General features: G+C 34.1%; 2 protein-coding genes across 2 annotated transcripts in view; one reads left to right on the top strand and one right to left on the bottom strand.

Annotated features, from left to right (window-relative positions):
* The window catches only part of LOC143633302 (glutamate dehydrogenase 2-like), a 168375-nt gene that overhangs the window by 7398 nt on the left and 139289 nt on the right, over positions 1 to 21688 (top strand). The window lies entirely within an intron of this gene.
* Positions 389 to 18860, bottom strand: LOC143633220 (uncharacterized protein At3g06530-like). The gene is made up of 38 exons (XM_077101567.1): positions 18502 to 18860; positions 16109 to 16322; positions 15881 to 15976; positions 15452 to 15569; positions 15206 to 15379; positions 14953 to 15126; positions 14437 to 14492; positions 14110 to 14351; positions 13542 to 13627; positions 13310 to 13438; positions 12932 to 13006; positions 12634 to 12802; positions 12337 to 12476; positions 12155 to 12244; positions 11876 to 12056; positions 11371 to 11471; positions 11096 to 11248; positions 10491 to 10644; positions 10035 to 10198; positions 9820 to 9901; positions 9576 to 9738; positions 9420 to 9495; positions 9166 to 9318; positions 9009 to 9077; positions 8814 to 8918; positions 8214 to 8303; positions 7816 to 8021; positions 7476 to 7689; positions 7199 to 7381; positions 7002 to 7097; positions 6842 to 6909; positions 6382 to 6709; positions 6071 to 6286; positions 5317 to 5995; positions 2168 to 2576; positions 1248 to 1500; positions 1000 to 1170; positions 389 to 902 (listed from the first exon to the last, which is right to left on the bottom strand). Exons 1-38 carry the CDS (start codon positions 18659 to 18661, stop codon positions 672 to 674), a joined length of 6468 nt encoding a protein of 2155 aa, XP_076957682.1. The 5' UTR covers positions 18662 to 18860; the 3' UTR covers positions 389 to 671.

Below are 21688 nucleotides of genomic sequence, written 5' to 3' on the forward strand. Positions count from 1 at the left end.
AAGTTTTTGTAAGAGCATGGCCTCGCATTTGAGGAGATACTACTGTAAAAGTACCTTTGTCTTCCACTATCGTTGACTTTGACTCACTGATAGAAAAACAGGCTTTAGATGGGGTTGAGTTTTATTTTTTTGACACGGTTACCACCCAAAACGTCGTCTAAAAAATTTTCTTCAAACCCATAGAAATATGTTGTGTATAAAAACGCGTTTAAAGCTACAAAACCGTGTCAAATAACATGGGACTTCTTTTTAGCCACGCTTTTGGTAAAAACCACGGCTAAACATTCCAGAACAATGGACATGCATATCAACATGAAATAATAGAAATATTGGATTTTTAATAGAAATAATAAGAAAATTGGATTTTAGTAATTTAAACTATCAGCTAATACAGATCTCTTCTAACAATCCCAGCTTTCAACTTTGTTACCAATAGTAATCTCAGTCGAAAAGATCGTTATAATCATACTTAGTTTTACTTAAGTTTGAAGATAGAAAATTATCTATAAACTGGTGAATGTGGGGCTTAGCAAAACATTAACAGAATCCAGACAAGACATCAAAAATGCTTGTAATTTGCAAAATTTAGGATCAAAAACATTACCACAACACCAAAACTTAACCTAAAATACTACAACCGAGTTGATGCAGAATGTTTAAATATTAAGATGTTACAAATACTGGCGAAGGCTTTCTCCACTCAAGGTTTCCATTACCTTCAAAATTTCTTGAGCAAACAATTTAACATTCGGTTCCACGTCTTCCAGCAATTCACCAAGGAACGGTATGGTTTCGGGTAACAACACCAAGTACTCTTCTCTCAAATTCTCCACCAAAAACTTAACTATCTTTAACCCTAGTATTCGCGTCCGTACCTTCTCACTTCGTGTTTGGATCAAAACCTGTTAAAACAAATTTCAAAAACACGAACAAGTTTAAAAAAGTTGAAAAATGCAGACTAAGAAACAAGTGCAAACAGAGTCAAAACTCAAGACTAACCTCATGATTAAGTGGCTTCCAAAGAAGATCACTGGCACAAGTAACCGCCATTTGACCAACACAAGAAACCAACACGTCATCAACTTCGTTAACTGAAGGTACATCTGGATAGTGTTCAAGATTGGTTGGTGGATCGATAACAAGTTGTGAGATGATAGGTTTCAACAACACCTGCACAATAAAATATTGTCAAAAAAAGTATGATCAAATTGAGTTGACTGGTCAAAGTAGAAGAGTAATATACTTACTTGGAAATTTGAGGAGTCAAGAAACTCGCGGTTTTCAGTGTCGTAAAGAAAACACTTGTGTAAAGAGGATAAAACTAAGGCTCTCAGGTGCCACTTTCCAACAGACAAACTAGAAGCTTCTTGGGTTTTGTATAAATCCGGGTCGGTAAGTTTTGCTTTCTTCTTTCTTGTGGGACCGGGTCTTGCAACATCATCGGTCAGATGACGGACCAATCCGTTGATGATGTATTTAAAGTATGGAACGAACAAAAATCTGTAAAATTACAGAAAACGATAAGTTGAGTAAATATCATTCAATTTAGGTGTCAAAATTTAAAAAGAAAAGAAAAATGGGTATGGGGTCTGAATCATGTGTACTGTTGGTACGAGTAAAAACGGGTTGGTCTTGTTAAGTTGAGCCAAAACCCACAAATCTCACGACATTGAAACTTTTTTATATAATTAGTCAAAAAAAAAAAGAAAATTGTAGCATTTTAAACGGAAAAAAAGGTTTATACCAATCAGAATAAAATTTTGATAGTTAATTACCTTTTTAAAAAATGCCATTTTCCATCCATTTTAGTTAGAGCTGTAAATATAATATTCTTAACATATACATAATGCCAAACTTTAAAACAATATAATTTGAAATTTTTAATATTAGATAATTAGAATCAGTTTACACTTCAAGGGCTATAATTTATATATATTAATTTGAACTTTAATTCAAACGAGCAAACAAGCCAGCTAAAACGAGCCTCACAAGCAAACAAACAAGCCGAGCTTACCATGACCCAGGCTCAGCTCGATTACAAAGCTAGCTCGTCTTGGCTCAACTACATATGAACCAATTTCGAACGACTTTAAGCGAGCGAGCCGTGAACATTTTAAACAGCCCTTATATTACTTAATAGAGATAAAAAAACATTATTTTAACTCACCTGTGGCTACTGATAAGCTTCTGTACTAAACCAAAAAAAGATATTGCACGGTCAATATTAGCGAGTCCTGAATCATCATTTTGGTCCACATACTCTGACCACTCAACACACTGAATGAAAAGAGGCTTAAACATGTTTTCTGTGAGTTTGGCTGTAAGAGCCACCATTGCATTAATAACATCTGTCTCAACGGCAGTAATACACTTGACTGAAGCAGGGTGTTTACGGCGAATATCAAGAGCAAGCAAGCACGTGTTAAATATATTTTTATAATTAGCAGATACCGATGATCGGTCCATTTTAGTGATGAAATCACCCAACATTTGAAAAGTAATTGATAAGCTCGAATCCCCAAATTCGAATCCCCAAATTTGCTGAAACTTCATAATAAAAAAAGGGCGGAGCCTTTCTATTCAGCCTGCCCTCAATTTTAATAAAAAATATGGGACACAAAAATTATTCAGATCAACCTAACGCATAAAACATCCTAAATATATTTTATAAGATAATTACATTATTGTTGAAATAAAAAAATTGTGAGATCAAACTTGACACGCTATAATAACTCGTTTTGACACTATAATTATAATAACCCAAACTTTTGTATTAGATAACAAACGAATAACCATAATTTTAAATAACCATAATTTTAATATAAATATTATTTTAAACTGTAAATGGTATAATTAATAATAATAATAATAACATCAACGGATGAGTGTTTTGAATAAAATATGAAATTTAAGAATTTGAGTTTGAGCAAGTTTACAACTTGTAACATTCCAGCGAAAACTTGAGCAACAAACAACTAACTTATTTAGGAATTTGATCACGCTTATAACTCGTTTAATATATATTTACACAAACGCGATAAGACTCCAGCATAACAATACCTTAAATCTCTGTATCTCTCTGCCGTATACACCACCGCCGCCGCCCTGCAACTCGCTGGAGAAACCGCTGGCACCGCAGCCACCGCTACGCGAGTTCGCGCCGACGCTACTAGTAGCCGACAACCGCTGCCACTGCTATCTTTGTTGCCAGAAACCACCACCAGCGCGGTTGGTTGTTTGAAGAAAGCCGCCCTATTCGCCGAAGCCGAAGCTAGCCGCCGAAGCTCTCTGATTAAGCGATACTGCTGCCGGAATCGAGGACTCCTCGCCGTTCCGTCTTTTGTTCATATTCCATTAACTGTTGTCACGCCGCCGCCGTAGCCACCATTGAAGGTAACCCAAGATCGATGCATGCTTGAAGTTTTGTTTCTGTTTGAACAACTGATCCAATAAACGGAAACAAATAGTTTATGTTTTTAGGGAGTTCGTGTGATGTTTTCAAAACAAAACAAACAAATGGAGTTTAGTCCACTGTAGCTAATTTCTATAAAATTATTCCTACAGCCTGATCATCGAAAATAAAAGTTTTATATTAAATAGTTAAACTTTATATCAAACATGTTATTATTCTCAACGTTCTGAACATAAGCTTTTGTTGTCAATTTATTTATAGATTGGATAAAACTCTATATTGGTATTATTAGCCATAAACTTTGAAACTCGATCAGAAGGTTGTTCAAATAATAAATTAAATCATTGTATAATATAAGCTGTTAATAATTGGTAAAATAATTAATTTAAATAGTGCATCAATACCAAAACATAATCATGAATACCAAAGCAAACTCTAAATTATAACATTATTGTAGGATCACACGACATTTAATCAAGTTTAAGTCTTCTTACAGTTTTTGCTATTCGCTGATAAGGTACGGATTCTGTTTCTTGTTACTTCATAGTACGGTTTCTGTTTTTGTTACTCTTAGTATTAATTATATTCTGTTACTTGGTAGTACGGTTTCTGGTTTCTTTCTCTAATAGTATTAATTATATTCCGTTACTTCGTAGTGCGGCTTTTGTTCTCGTTTACTAATAGTATTGAATCTATTCCGTTACTTTGTAGTACGGATTTTCGTTACGTGTCGGTTATATTTTGAGTTCAGTTATTTTATATAATATATTTTAGTTATATGTTTTTAGTTTTAGTACTCTGTTACCCGAGCATTTCTGACTTGTCGTTGGGGCGTCAACGACATGGCACTTATCGTGACAGTGCGTAATCAAGTTCACGGCGTCTCTAACTAGTACTTTTGAAGTATTAGGGCCACTTGGAGGCGTATAGATCGATCTTAGCTCCGACTCCTAACTCCTGACATGGCACTTATCGTGACAGTGCGTAATCAAAGTTCACGGCGTCTCTGAAAGTACTCATGTAGTACCTCGGCCACTTAGAGGCGTATAGATCGATCTTAGCTCCTGACTCCTGACTCCTGACTTCTGTTTGAGATGGAACAATGTGTGCACGCCACCCACACCGTCTCCTTGGTGCATGGACTAGCTAGTTGTGTACCCCTCTGTTTAGGCTCTGGGTGCTTCCGTATTACACGACCTATTTATTTTAACATCATCGTCGTGTATTTTAGTAATTATATTTTGTTTCGCTATATTTCTGGTCCGTTTTGATATGTGTATATGCATTTGATTAAATTTGAGTATATTCAGATTACGTCCCGATCGTGTATCGGATCATGTTTCGCATTAAATTATAGTTCAGTTAAATGTTACACGTTATATGTTACTCGTCACACATTATATGTTACAAGTTATATGTTTCTGGCTCTGGGTGTTTTTGTTATAGTTCTGATATATTTCCGCATGCGTTTGACCATGTTCTGGCCAAGTGTCGGATCATACATCCGAATTTTATTAAGTATATGTTTAGGTATAAAGGGTTGGTTTCGAGTTTGAATTGAAGTTCGTATATTTATTCTCTTACGTCTGTCCTTACCTATACTATTGTTCTTTCCGTTACTGGGCAATTTTTGGCTCAGCCGTGTTTTCTTGTTTTGTTTTTCTTATTTTGTTTTCAGGTAATCCGGGATTCTGGGAATTTAGTGATGAGAGATAAAAAAATGAAGTTCAAGCTTCTTAAAGTTAATTCATTTTGTTTAATAATATGACGTAGGTTGCATTAATTTTTGTTGTATTTGGATTGTGGCGTTGATTTGATATCTGTAATAGTAACACGTTAGCCTGTTCCGGGTTGGGGTGTTACAATAATACAAAACCACGTCAAAATATGTGTAAGAGTTGAACTTACAGGAACTTTTTCTGTTACAAGCTTCCGAATAGCATCAGCTTTTAACTTCAACTTTGAGCTTGAGCCATTTGCATATTGTGGACGCAAAATCAAAAGTTCCAAAATTTGACCAAGATACGGGTTCAAGAAGGCACCAAGTTTATCTATAACCGCTTCAACAGTAACAAGAACGGACATGAAGAGAGAATCTTCAGAAGTTGACCCGGTCAAATCAACATCTTTGCTGTCTTGAGATTCTGAACTTGCAACAGCATGACACCTCTTAAAAACATTATCCATGATGCTAGGAAGCTCAGGTAAAGCCCTAGGCCCGAGCACGTTAATTAACGCACCAACAGTTCGGAAACATCCGGAAGAGACTGCCAGGTCATCAGAATGTATATGCTTAATAACTGTTGCTAGACATGTGTTGAAGACAGAGTCACTAGAAGGAAAAACTGTCACTAAAACTTCAAGGGTAGACACTGCTGATAGCCTCAAGAAACTATGTTTTGAAGAATCTGCACCGTCATCAACTACTTTTAAAACTTCGAGACACATTTTCTCAAAGTGTTGTGATGTAACTTCATCAAAACGAAGCCATGAGCTTCTTATGCTTGAACTAAATACCCTTTTATTATGCTTCTGCGTTAACGTGCTGCACTCTTTTGCCATGTCACATAAAAGCCCGAGAGCCTGTTAAAAACCAAATACATGAGTCAATTTTTAAGATGAGAACGCAAATTTGTTATAATTAGAGAAAATTCTTACCTTTTTTCTCAAATTTAGGTCTGGATGACATAACAATGTGATGATGACATTGAAGTAAGTAGAAGGTAGAAGACCCTTTCTGACAGATGTCAAGACAGCATGCATGAGCTCCTTTAGTTCTTTTCCAACTGAATCTGGAACACCAAGATCCTTTCTCTTAGACCCAACTAGTTGCAAGTATGTTGCAACATGCTTCATAAGGGCCCCACATGTTTCCTGCAGATGTTAAATAAAAATAATAATTAAAACATGCAGGTAGGGTGGGTTGGATAAGAATCAAAATGGGTACCAGAAATTTTAGAAGTTCAGACCTGAATGCTATTGATATCTCCACCAGACTTAAGCTTGAACGCGATTTCAGGATCTTGTAATTTGTCACTGATGAACTGCATTGCAACTAAGAGTTGTACAACAAGTTGTGGGTCCCATGCTTCCATTTCTATCTTCTGAAGCATCAATACAAGTGAAGGAAGCCATATCATGCATGAATACTGCCCTGAAACTTGTATGGCAAAAGTGTACTCCCACTGTGAACGTATGACAGTAGATAAATTCTCTAATGTGTTATCATGTTTTGAAGCCAATGACCGAAAAAGGAGAAAAAGCAATGAAGCTAAGCTGCTGCTCTCCCCTAGAGTCCTGTTATAGATAAGATGAACAAGCTAAATTAATTCGCATTAACATGTAATCATACTGTGTAGGTTTAGTTGAACAAATTAACAAACTGAACTAAATTTAGATGAGTGTAACATGAAAACCGATCATAAGTACCTCAAAAGGGGCTCAACTATTGAAAGTCTCCTATGCTGAGCAACATCCGGCAATATATTCAGTAAAACCTGAAAGAAAGACGTGTCAAGTTAAATTCATGAAGAAAGTATGATTATGGTACAGAACCTAAAAATATTTTAAGCATAATATTATCAAGTACCTGCAACAATTCCTCTTGATTTTCAGTCTTGGATAGCCAACAAGGCACAATAGCAGATATGAGGTCTTCAAATACTTTCTTCGTGTGGCTGTCCCACTGAAAAATAAACTTGCATGAGAAAATGTAAAACATTGGGTTCTAGATGAAAATATTTGATATAAAATATAAATGCAGGGTGCCAAAAAAGAACAGTATACCTGTGTTACAGCTGATTTGCCAATGACAGTAAGAATATCAAGTATGTGATCCAAAATTCTGTCTGGCATTATCTTTGCAATTGCTGTTAACAATGAAAATACATGATTACGTGTGGCTGCATCATCTGTAGACCGAACACAACTAACCAATAGCTTTATGTCAAAACTCCCAACAATTCCATCCTGCAGTAGAAACATGGCATTACACGTTTACTAGACATGAAATACATATCAACTGGTTATAATACTTCTACAAAAAAATAAAAAAATTTATGACCTGTGCTCTGTCATTGACAACAAGGGAATTTGTAATATCCTCAAGAACTGACAGTAGATTTTGCTGAACGTAACATATTGTGGTGGCTGTACTTTGAGAGTTATCAGAAGAAGTTTCTGCATGTTCTTCATCCTGCTTAACAGCTTCACGTATCCAATCTTTGTCCATAAAAACTATGTTAAGAAGCTTAAAAAGTGGTTTTACAAGTGTCCTCCTGTCATTAATAAGGTGCACTTTATCAAAAATAAGCACGAAATATGAAGAAGAAACGCCATATAATACAAGCAGTTGTTAGTCTACGATTAGAAATTCTAAAAAATGTACACCACTACAATCAAACCTGTTCTCTATGTCTTTCTTTAGGAGCAAATTATCAAGTAGAGAACTCATAAATAAGAGCTTGCTGCAGCGGCCCACGTCATTGTGTAGTTTAGAATTTAGATGGGTAGTGGTTTTCAATTTCTTCTTTCCATGTGCCGTATCAGTTAAAGAAGCTCCTTTTTCCAAGACAAAATCAAGCATCCGATGTATCGTCAAGCTAGAAACCTGCAATCAAGCATCACATATTTGTTGTTGTCAGCGCTTATTTCTAACCTAGAAAACTGTAGTTCTATCAGGTAAGCAATTTTAGCATTTATACGCACACTTAATCAACAAAACACAGGGTTGACCTTTAGAACATACTTCCGGAATATTCAATTCCATAGAAAAAAGGTGAATAAAAATAAAGAACCAAACCTTTATCTGCAACAAGGCCACTCTAGCAGCATTCTGAATTTCACCATTACAGCTCCGAAACAGACACACGAGTTCTTGAAATAGAAGTTCCTGCAGATCAGTTGAAATGCTAGTAGATTAGCATAAGATTTAGTATGCCAAAATATTCACTTATTGTGATTTGACTAAAACTAGTATATATAAAGTATATATGTGTGAACCCTCGGGTGGGCAAAAGTAAAATTGCACTAATTTTGACGTTATTTTACCAATCTCGTGAAAATAACGTTAAAGGTGGCGGAAGGTTAATCAGGCATCATGTGGTGGCGTTGATAGCCGAAAGACAAGGGCACATGCACCAATCAGCCGGTGTCCCTGATGATTGAGTGCTATGTGCCTTATGTCCAAGGCTTGATGCAAAACTACTATCGAGCCGGGGGTCTCACCGGAAGCAGCCTCTCTATCCCTATGGGATAGAGGTAAGGCTGTCTACATCTTACCCTCCTCAGACCTTACCATAGCATTGCTATTGGTGGGATATACTGAGTACGATGATGATGATGATGACTAAAACTAGTCAAAGTTAAAATTTCATGCCAAGCATCCAACATAAAAATTTACCTGTGTTTCAGGCTTGAAAGCTCCATACAAAGAATTATTAAGGCATCTTAGAACAGTTGCACATGGCTGTATAATGGATGCATCTTCAGAATATGCACGATCAACCTGCCATAATAATAAAAAAGAAAGAAAAATGTGAATGTGATTCAAATAAAGTGTTGCTAACTTAATAAGTAAATGCACTACAATTGCTACCTGAAGTGACTTCAAAATGTATGAGTCAACAGAATGTCCAATTGTTGCTGACGTATGCTTCATACAGCACTAGAAAAACAAGGGTAAAAAAGTTGTTTATTAAAAATTATGAGAGATTCTAAAAGCATAATCATAAAATTTCTTAATAGCAAATTACCTCCAGCAGAAGACACAGGATTTTAGCTTGTATCATTGACAACGACTTTTGAGAAGTCTTGCGTCTTTCTAACAGATCATTTAACAATGTATTAACTTCTTTAACTTGCATAATTTGGTTTCCCAATCCTTTGAGCAAAGAGATTATTTTCAGCTGCCAGTTTGTTAACCATATGAAAAGTAAATACAAAGAAATCCAAAGTGGATAGAACTTGATGCGGCTATAGTTGATTAAAGAACACTTAACAAAATTACCATTCCATATGGACACAATGATAGTGCAGAGCCCAAGATAAATTTCATTATGCTGTCTTTTGTAGGCCTATCAAATCTGTATTAAGTTTAAAACAATACAGACTTAGATCAATTACAAACTTTAAAATGCTAGCAAGATACCATTAGAGAAAATACCTCTCTCCAACACTCTTTGGCACCAGCAGCCCATGATAAGAAGAGCTTAACAATGTTGTAAAGAACTCAGCAAGAAAATCAATGTCTGACACAATAAGCTTTTTGTGTTGAACCATCATTGCCAAAATTTCTCCAAGAAAATGACTCCAAACTGCACTTCTCCCTGAAGCAAAGCAACAAAAATACTTTATGACAAAAAAAATAACATTAGTTAATCAGATTTGAGTTAAAAAGAACAAAATACCATTTTTTCCTCCAGATAAACTAGCATGTGGCCATAACATAAGAAGTCCTTCAATGCAGCCCATGGCGGCTGCCCGTGTTTCCTGAAAAAACATTAGGAAAAAAAAGTTTATAAAAAAAATTAAAGTCATCAAATCGCATGTGGTCATACTATGGTCGTTCCGTTTTTAGCTAAATAACGTGAAGTGACATTTTTGAGTTGCGACATAATTCTACCTGATCGTCGCTAGATAATGGAACAAGAATGGAAGGAAACTCAGCAGGTAGTTGAAGAAGTAAGCTCTCATCTATTGCATTTCTTAAACGGATTTCTTCATCTAACTGAGAACAAACAAATGCAAATGAGTGTAGACTCTCTTTTTGGACAGCAACTGCAACACCTGCAATAATATACAACTCATAAAAATCCATTTAATAACAAAATGATGAACAAGAAAAAATATAGCTCTTTTACTGTCCTTAAGGTTCAATAATGCTAAATGCTTTCACTTTAACTCTTTTGTAGCAGCAAAAAAAATGATAAAAAAATATAAGGTGTAAAAAAAACTTAAAAATCAAACAATCAACCTGACTGTAAACCAGAAAAGCGAACTAGCTAACATCTAGGTCATCAGTGATAGAGATGACATATAAACATTAAGTAATCCACAAAAAGTCAAAATGTTGACCCACCTTCATCCGTGAAAAGTGAAGACAAAAATCGAGCTGGAGAACTCTTCTGTTTTGAAACAAGCTGATGAAGATGTTCCTTGAATATAACCTTTGAATGAGAAGCAAAAAACGAAAAAAGATTTTGAAGAATAACTTCCCGCTTTTGGTTGCCGTCCTGCAAGAGTTGAAGTTTTAGAAAAATGCAAAATATCACAACTGATGGCACCTAGTAGATGCGGCAAAATGGGCAGATTGCTTAGGGCCACAGGAACGAAGTTTGGTATGAGTTTAAGCATGTTAGATCTGGACATCTGGTTGAGTTGACCCAAAACACGCTATCCAAAGGTTGCATTTTTTTTCCCAAATAATTAGTGTAAAAAATGGTGTCAAAATATTATTTAAAAAGTAAGTCACTCTTTTGAAAGTAACAACTTATAAGTTCATTCTTTTAAAAATACACATTGGGAAACTTTCGACACTTTTGACCCATTTCCTGGCTACTCCCCAGTAGTTATTTTTTTCATTTTACCTTCTTGACAAAAAAAGTCAAAACATAACATGAATCTGACCGACTCAAAAGTAATGAGTCAAAATTGTCATCTTTAATAACCAAAAAAGAATCTAACCTTTAAGACATCCTCACAAGACACTGCAATGAAGGCATCCAATAACCTCCAGAATACGCATATTAATATCTCGGAATTCAACTCCTCAAAGTTCATGTCATGCATGTTCTCAAGGAATCCTATGCAATCAACTTCCAACATTGTTTTAATTGACTGTAAAAACAGTAAAACTAGTTAGTTTAAAAACAAAGAATTGAAGTGCTACTCAAAAAATATGCAGAAGCCTCTTCAGAGTTTCATTAAACATTCAAGTAACCAAATTGTTAGTAGAATACCTCTTCTGAAGAAGTTGCAAATCCAGCTGCCTCTAACTTGTCCCACTCTTTTACAATAACGGAAAAACAAGATTCATACAATGCAGAAAACTGACCGAAATCTGAAGCAAAATGGAAAGAGAAAATGAAGTAGGTTTTAGCAAGCAAGTTACTGAAAAAAGGTATGAGCTTTACTTGGTTTGCAACAATGGTGTTGTTCTTTATTAGTATACAAAAGCAGTGCTGCTGCTTCTTTTCTTAAAAGATGTTAATTGCCATTTAGTAATCTAAACATGCAAATGGAGTATAATTTTTTGTGTCTTTTTTGTTTTATCTTAATTAAATTCAACACCATTTGGAAACTAGTAGAGCGTTAATGGCAAAATATGAAAACAACCAAATATATAACACAGTTTTCAATAACTTTCATGTTTTAGCATATTGGGACAGTGGATATGAAAATAAACTAAAAAAATCAATGTAGACATAGCATCCTAGATATGAAAAACCAGTACAGACAGCTTACCTTTCAGTGGTTTCGTCAGTGATTGCAACAAAATATAAAAAAATAATGTCTTGGAATATTCCAAATCATAGCAGTGTCCAACAATCCACCGTACACATTCATCAAAGTTGGCCAAGAAATATTCAGCCATGACATTGATATTACTCATATTAACATCCAAAATACTTTTAAGCGACAATTTCTGAACAAATTAAACACAACAAAATTAATATACGTCAATTTTGGCATGCAACAAATAACTGTAAAAGAAACTACAAGTAAAGAAAGATATAAACTTGCCTGCCCAGAGCTGGGGATGGTAAGTCCTTGGTAGAGAGGCCATTTTAACTCTCTTGATACGTTTAAAGCCTCCAAATTTATTCTCTGACACTGATATTTGATACAAAACAAATGCTGCTTAGTATGTAGTAAAAACATATACAAAATAAAATGTTATTTAACAAAGCAGATCCCACAAGGACCTTTGGCATAATTAAAATTAGAGGAAATATCATTGCAGTGAGCTCTTTCTCATATCCTTCTTGGCCTGAGAAGCTTTCAGTTACATGCTTAATACATGACACGGCCACATCAGCAGCTAAATTTTCATTATCTGATCCCTCTGTAGCAATTCAAAAATGAATGGTTACACTCACACCAATGTGCTCCAATAAATGTTTGCAAAATGTATAGCCTATTTCTATGTCTAATCACTCTAACTATCAAACACATGTATAGCTAAACATCAAAAGATATCAGATGAGCTAGAAGAAACTTACTTGAAATTACTATATTGGTGCATCTTTTAAGCACCTTCTGGAGGCCATCTAAAAGATCTGAATGGTTAATGAATTCAGACAATCTGCTCATACTCAACACTGCCTGAACCACACTTAAATCATCATCATAAAGTCGCCTCAATAGCGCATCATTTACAGTTTGAAGTTTCTGTAAAAAAAATAATAGGAATATTGGGAAAATATCAAACATTAGCACATGCATTGTCGAGCTATAATGTTGAAAAAACAATTAATCTAAAATCTGATAATAACTTGCTTCCAAATAATAGCATATCACCTGTGAATTAACCGACTTATCTCCAAGGCTTGAATCTGCATCTAAACTCATAACAGCATCTCTCCGAACCCTAGCCTGTGACATCATATCAACATAACAAAATATCAGAAAACTGTATGCAGATAAACCATACCTTGAATTTGAGATGTGGTATAATATAGTATGCCATACAACTCAAAATAAACTAGACATAGGCATTTAAAATTACAAAATCAGAAAACTCATAACTGTACTATTACTTTAAAAATCAAAATTTTTAGATGAAATCAATTCAATCTTAAATAGATGTTTTAAATTGGCCCGTTTGAGAAAAAAACTTTTAGATAAAGCGATAAAATAGTCAACTTCGTGAATATTAAATAGTCAAACAGAAAATACCTTTGGATGTTCAAGAGCAAACCAAATCTTTGAATCAGATGCTGCAGATGATGAGTCCAAGCCACTATCTAATATCTTACAGAGCATCTCATATGAAGAGTTACCTTTCTTGGATTTCACTTCAGTTTCCTATAAGGAAGAAGTAGACAAGACATTGGATTCAAAATTAAAATCTAAATATAAAAATTTGACAAAAAACACAACTGGAAAAGTATACGGCAAAACTACATACCTCTTGAAAACTTTGAACAGCTTCACGTAATTCCAATGAATAATGATCCTTAATGCAGACCACAATTTGTTTCACCTTGCTTTGTGCTACTTATTCAAAAAAATAAAAATGAGAAGATATATACAGCCAAATTTGAAATAATGCAACTTATGTAGAGGTGGCAACTTTGATGAGGTACTTATTAAGGGTCTAACATCACAAAAAAAGGCAGCTAGAAATAAAGAGATCAACCAATTTATAAGTGGCACGGGTGTATACTTGGTGCATAAAACCTCAAAAGTCATTTCACACAAAATAATTAAAGCATAATCAAAATAATGCAATCTTTCATCATATAAAACATCATGTAGACATATGGTTATGCAAAAAGTGGACAAAAAGTAATTTCAGTCACCCCTAACCAAACTGGACCGTTTTGACACTTAGAAAATATGATCGATTTGACACATCATCCAACCTGCCAGCCCCACCCATATTGCCAACTCTAAACATGATCTTAGTAAGCTTAAGCATCTAAGCTAGACCACAAAAAAAAATATCAAATTGCAATTGAAACTTGTGAACCAACCTTGTTCAGATGAAGGTGATGTTTCAGCCCCTTTCTTAAATAACTTCATAGAGATAGAAACAGTTTTTGAGACTAGACGACCAACTAGAGCATTTACAGAAACAGTTTTGATCACAGAAAGAAGGACTTGATGACACATGTCATCATCAAAACTATATTCCATGAGTGACTCCAAAAGGACTGCCAGAAACTTATCAACATTGAACTCCTTGGTCAACCCAGAAAGAGCCACAGAAAGGTCCCTTAATCAAAGAAACAAAACCCAGCTCGTAAATTATAGACATAAAGAACTAAAAAGAAGAAAAAAGAACCAGCTATGTGGCCTACCGTATTTCTTTCAAGACATCCACAACTTTTTTAGGGAGCAATTCCACCGATTGAGACTGTCATGTTAACAACACGTTATAGCATTCTTGTCAGACAGGTTTTAGAACAAATGTCACCAACAATAATCAAGTTTCACCATTGTTCATCACTAAGATCTCAATCATGTTTCAGAGTTGTAAAATAAAAAAAAGGTAACCTAACAATTAACTGACACGCCAAATCAACCATCATACCCAATTGGCATGGCATGTCAGCATATGTAACCAATAATAAATGTTGCTTATCATTTATTTTAAAACAAAAAATCACCAACTTTTTTACAAAATAAAAACTTGAGTGGTTTAACCTCTTAGAAAACATTAGTAACTTCAGTGAGACAATTGTGAAACTTGGTTCATTTGCCCTCGATCTTAAATACTAATTACTAAATACTAATATCTCCACCAGATATGCAATATCAGATTACTTTAAAATACATATTTCATTCATTTGCAGTTTAGTCGCATGCAAGGATACCTGTACAACAATGGCCAAGGCCATGAATGACTCTTGAAACAGCTGCAAGTCAGTAGAATGTTTTTTTGCATCCTTGCGTGCCACGTCAGCAATGGAGCGAAGCAAGGTTTTAATAAGATTAGAAGACAATGATGATCTGTTAGCTAGCATACCAACAATCATCAAAGCCCCAGCCTGACAAATAAATAATCAAAGTCATCAGTACAATATAACATTTATAGTAAAATGCCTAGGACTCCCAAAAGTGTTCCACCTTGTGATCTGTACTTCCTTTTGAATGACTTCGAAAGCTGGAATCCACATACAGAAGAATTCTCTTTACAACTTCAGAACCAATAACTGGAAATGAGCCCAGAACTTCTGTAACAACAGCAGTACAGAAGCTTATCACAGGCCTTGACGGTTGAACCTTCTTGGATGGTAACGCCTAAAAAAAGTAATATGAAAGATTTCAAAAATTATTCCTCGTTATCATGTAAACATACATTAGCAAACTTACATAGTTGCATAAAGCTTCTAAAACCCCCATATCGCGCACGCACTGCTGCACAATGACCTTCCTGGGAGGTGGTGCACCAGATGTCTTAACACCCTCAAGAAACGCCCATTTACCATGTCTAGATACCAAAATAAATCATGATATAAACACTCAAATACGATAACAAATTTCCAAAAAGACAAGACAACATAATAAATATAAGTAGCCAAATGGGTTGTCCCAAATACAAAATTTGTCAAAAATGTATATTTTTTCACAAAACATAAATTTAATAAAAATATAATCTTCTAAATTAGGTTATTTTTTGCAATAAAAGTACACTATCAGAAACTTGCAGCCTGTTAGACCCGTAAAACAAAAAATAAAACTAAAAATAACCCATTTGCCACCTCTAATAGAGAGTAGAGAAAGAAGAATCCCGTTTCTCACCGTGTGTCAATAAGTTGCACAATACGAACAAAGACATGCGTATCATGATAAGGTAAAGCACACAAAATCATATCCTCTGCATTGTAAACATAGATCCTGTAGAAAATATATAAACATGTGAATAGAGAGACATGTTGGCATACAAACTGTAACATACAAGAAACCTAAATATTCAAAATGAGAAGAACATAAAAAGGTCAAGTGTGAATTATAGATTAAAATACATACTTGTATCTACGAATTAGATATTCGAGTGTCCGCAGAGCAGAAGGTAACAGAAAATATCCTGAAAGCAACCGCAAATAAGAACTAACTGAAGCATTAATTTGGTTATTCTCTTCAATGCCCATCAGCTCTCTATCCAAGTCTTTACTCTTATGTGCAAACACATCATTCTTGTAGTTCCCAAATCGTTCATCTTGGCTAACAAGAGCTTCTAACCCTGACAAACCAAGACTCAAATCATTCAAATTGGCAAAACACTGAATCTTCTGGTATAACAAACATTTATCCAGTTATTCTTAATTTCTCAACATAAAAATTCCTGATAGACTGAATTACATCAAGTGAAAACTTCAGCTACAACATCATATTGATCTGCACATATATCCATCATTTATTTGTTCTTTTGCTTTAATATGCTTTAATGACAGACAAAGTAAAAGTTATCCATCATTTATTTGAGCTTATGCTTTACTGACGAACAAAAAAAAGTTAATTTTCATCAATGACTGAACAAAAAACCAGTTAGTCTGACAAATGCATTGTTATACTCTATAGTTCAACAACAATCTTTAGAGTGTCTCAAACCAAAAGTTACCAGTAAGGCAGTAACAGTAAAAAAACAATTTAAAAGCATGCTTTAATACATACTAGTCTATGATTGGCATTAATCAGTATTTCAGGCACTTTATCCAACCAATGTTTGATCATAATAACTAAAACAATCCACATCAACAGCTGATCCAAAAACCTAAAAATTTAATTAAAAAATTGCTGAGATGAATTGCATATCTTCAGTTGAAACCTAAATTCCACTAAATTTAGCTTATTCAACTCATGCATTTAAGTAATCACGATATCCTGCAACATCTAAAACAAAACATACAATCTAAACTATCAAAAACTTCAACTACTAGCTACATAACCTTCAGTATCAAATTAACACAACAATATACATACCAGCTTTCCAACCAAAATAAAACAATTTCAGCCCCAAAGACACAAAGTGCAGTATCATTTTGGAAGCGGGCAGCATGCTATTTATACGAGTATCAATCAAAAGCATGAATTCAACAAGCAAAATAAAAAGTTACAAGTTCTACATTCTAAAAATGTTGAGATAAATTGCATGCCTTCATTTAACACCTATATTACATTAAATTTAACTTATTCGACTCATGCTGTTAAATAATTACAGTATCCTACAACATCTAAAACAGAACATATAATCTAAACTATCAAAAACTTCAATTACTAGCTACATAACCTTAAGTATCAAATCAACACAACAATATACATAATTACATATCAACTTTCCAATCAAAATAAACCAATTTCAGCACCAAAAACACAAAGTGCGGTATCATTTTGGAAGCGAGCAGCATGCTATTTACACGGGTATCAATCAAAAGCATGAATTTAACAAGCTAACTAAAAAAAGTTACAAGTTCTACATTCTAAAATGTTGAGATAAATTGCATATCTTCAGTTAAAACCTAAATTACACTAAATTTAGCTTAATCAACTCATGCTGTTAAGTGATTACAGTATCCAACAACATCTAAAACAAAACATATAATCTAAACTATCATAAACTTCAACTACTAGCTACATAACCTTTAGTATCAAATCAACACAGCAATATACATATCAACTTTTCAATCAAAATAAACCAATTTCAGCACGATAAACACAAAGCTTGGTATCATTTTGGAAGCAAGCAGCATGCTATTTGTATGAGTATCAATCAAAAGCATGAATTCAACAAGCTATATAAAAGGTTACAAGTTCTACATTCTACAATGTTGAAAAAAACTGCAGGTCTTCATGTGAGTATGTGACACCTAAACTACACTAAATTTAGCTTAATCAACTCATGCTTTTAAGTTATTACAGCATCCTACAACATCTAAAACAGAACATATAACCTAACTTATCATAAACTTCAACTACTAGCTACATAACCTTTAGTATCAATTATCAAATCAACACAACAATATACATATCAACTTCTCAATCAAAATAAACCAATTTCAGCACCAAAACACACAAAATGCGGTATCATTTTGGAAGCGAGCAGCATGCTATTCATACAAGTATCAATCAAAAGCATAAATTCAACAAACTAATATAAAAAGTTACAAGTTCTACATTCTAAAATGTTGAGATAAATTGCATATCTTCAGTTAAAACTTAAATTACACTAAATTAACTTAATCAACTCATGCTTAGTAATCACAGTATCCTACAGGCTACAACATCTAAAACAGAACATATAATCTAACTTATCATAAACTTCAATTACTAGCTACATAACCTTCAGTATCAAATCAACACAACTAAATAATAAATACACAAGCAACATACTAATTACACGAATATTAACCGTTAACCAATACCTGACAGAGCGAGGTTAAACAGAGCATCGATGTCAATATCAGCTGCTTCCTTCGCATCGAACAGGATTGACGGACGAGTAAACGGCCGTTTGATAGGATCTGCGTCAGCTGTAACAATTGACCTAATTGCTTGTAACTGTGCGGCAATTGATGTCGCCATTGTAAGCTGATTAACAGTGGATTATACTATTATAGTGAGCTAATTTAGGCTTTGTTGTTGTTGTGAATGAAATTGATAAACCCTAGAAGCAGAGTGGAGAGGTGGCTACCGACTTCAAATGAGATGACGCGGGTGTTTATGTTTAATGGGTTTTTAGGGTTTATGGTTTTGTTTGTATTGCAAGGTTGGTCCTTTCACTATTGGTCATGTTTAGATTTTGGGAATTATATGTATTGTTTTTTCGATCGGCGACTTTCTTATGTGTTATGCCATCGTACTCCCCGATTTTGAGAATCTTGTCGCTTCACTACAGCCAGACTATGTTGTCTTAATCGGGCCCACTCTAGCTTCAGAAATTGGCTTGGGCGTTTCTCGGGAAACCATATCATCGGATACCACTTGACATCCATTATGTTATCACACAAAGGGACGAAAACCTGGGTGGGCTTGGAATTCAAGTTGACATACAAGGTCTAGCTCAAATTATTTATTGTTATAATCAATTGAAAATGACACAAGTAAATGTGGATCAATCTTTATTTTCCACTGAAAAACTCAAGCCTCCTAAATTTCTACCACTAGGCCACAAGTAAAATAAAGCTTTTGTTATTAATGTTTACCCAAATTATGGACCGAGTCAAAGTTTTTGACTTTTACTCGTTATCTTTTATTTGATAAGTTTTTTGATTTCTTGTTCATTTAACTAACTGATGTTAGATATTTCTGTTAATTTAAGGGTATTATTGTTTTTTATACGTTTAGGGTTATTCGTGTAAATTGTACCGTCACTTTTATTCTATAGATTTTTTTAAACTTTATTAATTATTTACTCATCTAATTACTTTATAAAAATATATCTTTTACGTTGTATTTAATTTATTTATGTTAGTTTGTTTGGTTAAGCTATTTACTTTTATCATTATTATAAATTTTTATACTATTTTTTATACTTCTATTACATGTGTTACGCTTTGTGTTGTTGCTTTTTTTTTACTTAGGTTCCTGATAACGACCATTGGGAGTTAAACTATAATATTATGGGAGCAAAGCATACAGTTACCATGAAACGAGATACATACATCCTAGTTGGTCAACATATCCATGCACACATCTAATCTAATCTAACTATACTAATAAAAGAAAATAATAAGGATGATGTGGCAATCCTATATTCATTCTTGGTTTAATCTCTCTTCTCATTCATCATACATATCCATGGGTTATGGAGCAAACCATATTAGCAAATGGGTTATAATTTTCTTTCTAATTCTCTAATCTTTCATCTCATTCATCCTAACTATCAATTGGTCATGGGTCAAAATAATTTTGCCAAATAGGTTATAATTTAATTTTTATTTCTCTAATTTCTCATTTTATTTATCCTACCTATCCATGAGTCATGGGACAAAACAATTTTGAGAAATAGGTTATAATTTCTCTTATAATTTTTTAATCTCTCATCTCATTATCATAGTTATCCACGGGTAATTGTTCAAAACATTTTTTGCAAATGTTGTATATAAAAGAAATCGAATTTGTAAATTTGAGATTTTATACTTCTTATTGTTTGTACTATATATTTATCTTCCTTTTAATTATAATTTTGTTCATTCCTTCAGATAATGAATCTTTTTATCTTTATTATTTTACAAATCCCGTGTAATACACGGGTTTAAAAGCTAGTCAACTCATATATAAGGGTAATGTTGGAAACTAGTTTTACGTCAAGAAATGTCATGGTGGATTGTGTAGAGAGTGAGGCGGTCAACAATGCTTAATTATATAATATCTGGTTTTTGTCGGTGACAAAATTTAGAAAAAATGTTAGAGTAACTTAATTGATACGATAATGAAATTTTGTTACTATTTTGTAAAGTTGTCCAAACTTCATTAACATTGATGAATAATTTAAACAACAAAAAGTAAAACATGAAAAAGTTTATCCAATAGTCATGCACGTTACAAAGGTCTACTTATGAATGAAACAAACACATTAAACATACATGATTATTCTAATAACACATGAAACTTCAATGTAAAACTTACAAAAGTCCATGAAACTTTTGTTATCTTGGCACCATCTTGACCATTTGGACAAGTCCTACATGATTACATATAGAGGCTAACATCGAGCATTCTTTGAGATGGTATAGCAATGAGTGGTTTTAGTTTCTTGAGTGTAATCCCAACATTTTCAGAAAGATCGTGCTCTTCACAGTGCGGTAAGCACCAGTTAAAGGAGTGCAAGAGTGAAGCCAATACATACATGAACATTTTCTCGACCAAATGTAAACCTGCACACAATCTTTTCCCACTACCAAATGGAAAGAACTTCAAGTTGTTTCCCTTATAATCACATTTTTTGTACCATCCTTATTCAAGAACCTCACATGATGAAATTCAAAGGGGTTATCCCAATATTGTGGATCTCGTTAGATCGACCATACATTTAGAAAAACAGTACAACCCTCTGGAATTGTAAACCCACCTACCACGCATGCCTGACTTGGGGACCGCGAGACTAGGAAAAGGGACCACCGGATGTAACCTAAGTGTTTCCTTAATCGTTGCATCTAGATATTCTAGTTTTGAAAGATGAGATTCTTCCACAATGTTGTTTGGTCCTACAACTTTTGTTAGTTCTTCTTACATTGTTTTCATCACTAGATGATTTTTCAAAATCTCTGCCATTACCCATTCTATTAGTGATGAAGTTGAACAAAACTATACTAAATAAGAGTGTTCATATTATCAATAAACACATATACGTTCGATGCAATGACTCATTTCTCAAAATATATCAATATTGTCGTCAGGATAAGGGATGGGCAAATGGTATCGGGTACGGTATCGAAACAGGTACCGTTGGTGCTGATTCGATACCAACTATTTGAGGTTTCGGGATCAGTATGTCATTTACCAATTTTCTGCTTATGGTACCGAACCAAACCAATACCAAATTTTTGAGAAATTCGAGATCGATAATGGTATGATACCGAGCTCATCCCTGGTTTGAATATTATCTTA

Source organism: Bidens hawaiensis, unplaced genomic scaffold (assembly GCF_021521415.1).
Source record: "Bidens hawaiensis isolate Kalapana, Puna unplaced genomic scaffold, B.hawaiensis_p1.1 tig00000512_1, whole genome shotgun sequence".
In the NCBI taxonomy this organism is placed as follows: Eukaryota; Viridiplantae; Streptophyta; class Magnoliopsida; order Asterales; family Asteraceae; genus Bidens; species Bidens hawaiensis.

Excerpts from the sequence above, each read along its gene's own strand:
- LOC143633220 (XM_077101567.1), bottom strand. The coding sequence starts at position 18,661 with ATGGCGACATCAATTGCCGCACAGTTACAAGCAATTAGGTCAATTGTT. Across the intron at positions 14,493-14,952 it reads CCTTGGCCATTGTTGTACAG|TCTCAATCGGTGGAATTGCT; the intron begins GTATCCTTGCAT and ends TTAACATGACAG. Across the intron at positions 13,439-13,541 it reads CTGTTCAAAGTTTTCAAGAG|GAAACTGAAGTGAAATCCAA; the intron begins GTATGTAGTTTT and ends TCTTCCTTATAG.